This window comes from Galendromus occidentalis, unplaced genomic scaffold (assembly GCF_000255335.2).
Source record: "Galendromus occidentalis unplaced genomic scaffold, Mocc_1.1 scf7180000075958, whole genome shotgun sequence".
Classification (NCBI taxonomy): Eukaryota; Metazoa; Arthropoda; class Arachnida; order Mesostigmata; family Phytoseiidae; genus Galendromus; species Galendromus occidentalis.
Window position 1 is genome coordinate 1 of NW_003803948.1, and position 3936 is coordinate 3936.

A 3936-nucleotide genomic window follows, 5' to 3' on the forward strand; every position below is an offset into this window, starting at 1 on the left:
AGGAACATTGAATGACTGATTCAATGTTCCTCCTATCATGAAGGAACATTGAGAACATTGGAAACTTGGCACTTGTCGACTCGAAGTTCACCCACCACAAAGACCTCGAGACCTTCTCCGATCACATTGTCAGCGGGACGGACGATCCTGAAGTCCTTCCTCGCAGGGAAACCCGGTCCCGGCGTGTTCTTGGTTGCTGTAAGAAGATTCGGTCCCGCTACCAACCCTGAGAACTGCTTGGAGTTCGAAGACGCTCCCAATTAGGTTTGAGCTGGATTATCCGCAGGGACGCAAGTCATCATGATTCCGGACCGATTGATTGATTCGTCACCGATGAGCTGCGGAAGGGAGCGACAATCTGCTTGGAGTCGTTGGCGGATTTCAAACCCCTACGACTGTCGCCCTACGAAGAGAAACGACCACTCTTCAACCCGCTGCAGATGCTAAGTCTCGAGAGCTGGTTCCAACACGTCATGGTTCTAAATGATGATCCTAAAGTTGTCATCGACGACAGCGCAGAGAACCAATGATATGCCTGGACTCTCTATCGGACTCCGAGTCAGAGCTATTCGGTTTACCAGCTTTCGACCCAACTCCTACTTCCGAATCTCCGATACGTGAATCGGCACCCAAGAGACTTCGCGAAGCCAGTCCAACTTCTCTATCGGCTTCCGACAAGCCCAGACGATTCGTCTCGGAATTGTAGGACTTCACTTGTTACCTTTCTTCAATGAAGGCGCTTCTTAGACGTTCTGATTGTTCTTTTTTTTTTGAAGTAGCAATAATTTATCGAAGTTCTCAGTATTAACACCCGGGAGATGTTCGCAGACGGCTGCATGGCCTGTGTCGCGATCAAATCGAAAAAATGCTTCGTATTCATTGGCTAGGGATGTGGGGGGGTGGTGGAGTCCGGGCGGACTCGATACTCTAGCTTATATTCCAATTATTCCAATAGTAGTTATTCGTAGTCTCAAAGGTTGAGGCCTGTAACTCGGGATGAACTTCGGCATGAATCTACAGTGCTTAGTTCCGCCATCGAATCGCCAAGTGGATCGGTCGCCAAAGCTCGATGCTGACCGAGTGCTAAGAGAATCTCGAGAGGCTCTCCGAGAAACGCATTCTGTCGCGAAGAAAACTCTTCTCCATCAAGTTCATCATCAGTTGTGTGTTTTTCATTTCTCAATTCTCGAATGCATCAGTCTTTCAATGATACAGATCCTTCGATTCACACTTATGTCACAATTATATACGCTTTAGTTTTCCGTATGGTCAGGCTTCTTGGAGGATGAGCGTTCTGCATGGCTCCAGACCTCCGCGGAAATTTCTCAACCGGGAAATTCCCTCGGGAAGTCGGGCCGATTCGGGGAGAAGTCTAGAGATTCCTGGGATTGAGGGGAGGTGATTCGCTCAGGATTTCATCGTCGAATGGAGGGAGGCCAAAAAGTTCGGGCTCAAAGTGCTCGAGAGAGTTCAAACAGAGCGTGGCTTCATTGCGCTGATCCTGAGTAACGACAGCTGGGTCGGGCACCATCACCGCTTGCATTCCGGCGGCCAGAGCTGCCCGAACACCATTAGGAGCATCCTCGAACACCAGAACTCGACTAGCCTGCGGGGGGGACTCAAATCGCTGGGCACACACTAGGAAGACGTCGGGTGCGGGTTTCCCAGCTGCGACTTCCGGGTCGTCCGTAGCACTGACCAGATGGGTAAAATTCTTCATGAAATCCCCATGATGAGTCGTTTTCAGCTCGAGCGCTGCGAGTGAGCTGCTGGTGCCGATAGCGATCGGGATTCCTTTCTTGACGAGATGGCGAACGAGCCGTTCTGCGCCGGGGAGCAACTGGCATTTTGGTAGTGTCTCAATGCATTTCTCTTCCATGAGGCGAAGGAATTCATCGATTGTGATGTTCAGACGGCAATGATCGATGACAATTCTTGCACAATCCTTCCTTGTGCAGCCAAGAACCATGAGCTTGATCTCCACGGTGTAACGATGACCGAATTCCTTGAGGACATCGTCGATGATCTTGAAGTAGAGCCTCTCGGTGTCCACGAGCAGACCGTCGAAATCGAAGATGCAGTGTGTCACGGGTTTGAAAGCCATTCTAGTTATGGTCGTTCGGCATTCGCGCACCTGTTAATACTCGAGAACCGGAAGAAGGAAGTCGGAGAGAGCCGGAGAGAACAGTGGGAAAGGTTCTGTGAGATATTCGAGCCCTCTTGACGTCGTCGAAGCCTGTAACTTGGGGGGGGGCTCGGAAATCGTCGTCTTTTAGAAGAAGACAACGTCGCCGATCTCCCTGTGGCTCACGTGTTGCCGCGTTATCTATTCTTGAACCCAGGGAGCACTCCGCTATCGAATTCCGAGACTGTTTCAGAATTGGGAGACCTCCAACCGGTACAGCATCTGGTGATCTGAGCTGCGATCTAGGGAGCTGAGTGCGGTGACTCACGCCTGACGAAGATCCGCGGTGGGATCAATCAGTTGAGTACGGGAACTCACGCCTGGATGCGATCGATGATGCTGATGCACGCTGTGTTGGGCCTAAGCCTAAGGCACGTGGTCACGCTGCCGATGAGTGCACGTAGAGCTACGTGCTGCACGAACCTGGTTGAAAAACGCTCGCCGGCGCTTCACAGGGGCAGCCGATCCGATGTTGAAGCTGTATCGCCGCTGGGTTGCTGATTTCTCCCACGAGGGCACGCCGGTACGGAGCTGCTTCCGAGGACTTGCTGTATGGCAAGTATAGCCAGGGAAAGCGACAAAAAGGTGGGTTTTCGAGTACTTCTGACACAAATGTTACACACCGCGGGGGTTTGCGTGGGTTGACAACACTTAAGACAGCTAATACTCCGCTGGAGGTCGCTCTCCCGGAATACCGTATCTCGCAGGGGCTTCCCAACGTGCTTTTCCGCTGAAGGCTACTTCGTGTGTGTCTCCGCGCAGTCTCCGTTGGAGGACTCCCGTCGGGGAGAGGGGGAAAGCCCTGCGAGGGCAACGTAGACCGGAGAGACTCTCATTTACGAGAAGCAATGAGTGCCCAGACCCTATTCCGAAAATCGACAGAGCCCGAACCGATCCTGGACTTTCTGTCAAAATGCGAAAATGATGGACATGCGAGAATGAGAGATGACTTGAGACTTCCGTGAAATGATACCGGCAAATCCAAAGCAGTTCCTCGGAAGAACTCCATGCAACCTGACGCCTGCATTCATCAGGGGACAGACAGCATCATCAGAAGACAGTTCTCACCGACACGACCTCCTTCCGAACTACGGGCTCCCCATCGAATCGGTTTCACGGAACGCTGAGAATGGGTGGCCGAGAATCAAGCGCACCCCGCCTCTTTTCCCGGACCGGATTGGGGGAACTCTCACCCTTCACGTCGAGTCGTTTCATTCACTCTCTCTGCGACGGGAGGGATGGTGGGGTGGAATAAAAATGGGAGGACAGGTGTTGGTTAAGCACAACGAACGAAGACTTTCGAGCTGAGAGCGACTTCAACGAGAAAAGGCAACAAGGAACTCTGTGAGCAACCATGGCTTTCAAAAAGGTCACCCACTGCATCTTCGATCTCGATGGCACGATCTTCGACACCGAGAAGGTCTACTTCAAGTCCATCGATGGAGTTCTGCGCCAATTCGGAAAACGTCACAGCCTCGAACTGTGCCGGAAGATCATCGGCAGAACTCGCCAAGACTACTCGAAGATCATCGTCGAAGATGCTCAACTCCCGATTAGCCCGGCGGAATTCCTCCAACGCATGGACGTCATCAGTCATTCGATGTTTCTCCATAGTGTCCTGCTACCCGGGGCGTACAAACTGATCCAACATCTCCGCAAGCACGGCATCCCAACAGCCGTCGGTACGAGCAGCAATTTGGCATCTGTCGACTTGAAGTTCACTCACCGACAAGGACCTCGAGACCTGCTTC

The 3936-nt window shown here is 52.2% G+C and overlaps 1 protein-coding gene and 1 pseudogene across 1 annotated transcript; one reads left to right on the plus strand and one right to left on the minus strand.

The window, feature by feature from the left end:
• Nucleotides 1-900: 900 nt before the first annotated feature.
• LOC100902251 (pseudouridine-5'-phosphatase) lies at nt 901-2107 on the minus strand. The gene has a single exon (XM_003738413.2). It carries the CDS (start codon nt 2102-2104, stop codon nt 1373-1375), a length of 732 nt encoding a protein of 243 aa, XP_003738461.1. The 5' UTR covers nt 2105-2107; the 3' UTR covers nt 901-1372.
• Nucleotides 2108-3539: 1432 nt separating this feature from the next.
• On the plus strand, nt 3540-3901 carry LOC100902389 (pseudouridine-5'-phosphatase pseudogene; annotated as a pseudogene).
• The last annotated feature ends 35 nt before the right edge of the window (nt 3902-3936 follow it).

Excerpts from the sequence above, each read along its gene's own strand:
- LOC100902251 (XM_003738413.2), bottom strand. The coding sequence starts at position 2,104 with ATGGCTTTCAAACCCGTGACACACTGCATCTTCGATTTCGACGGTCTG.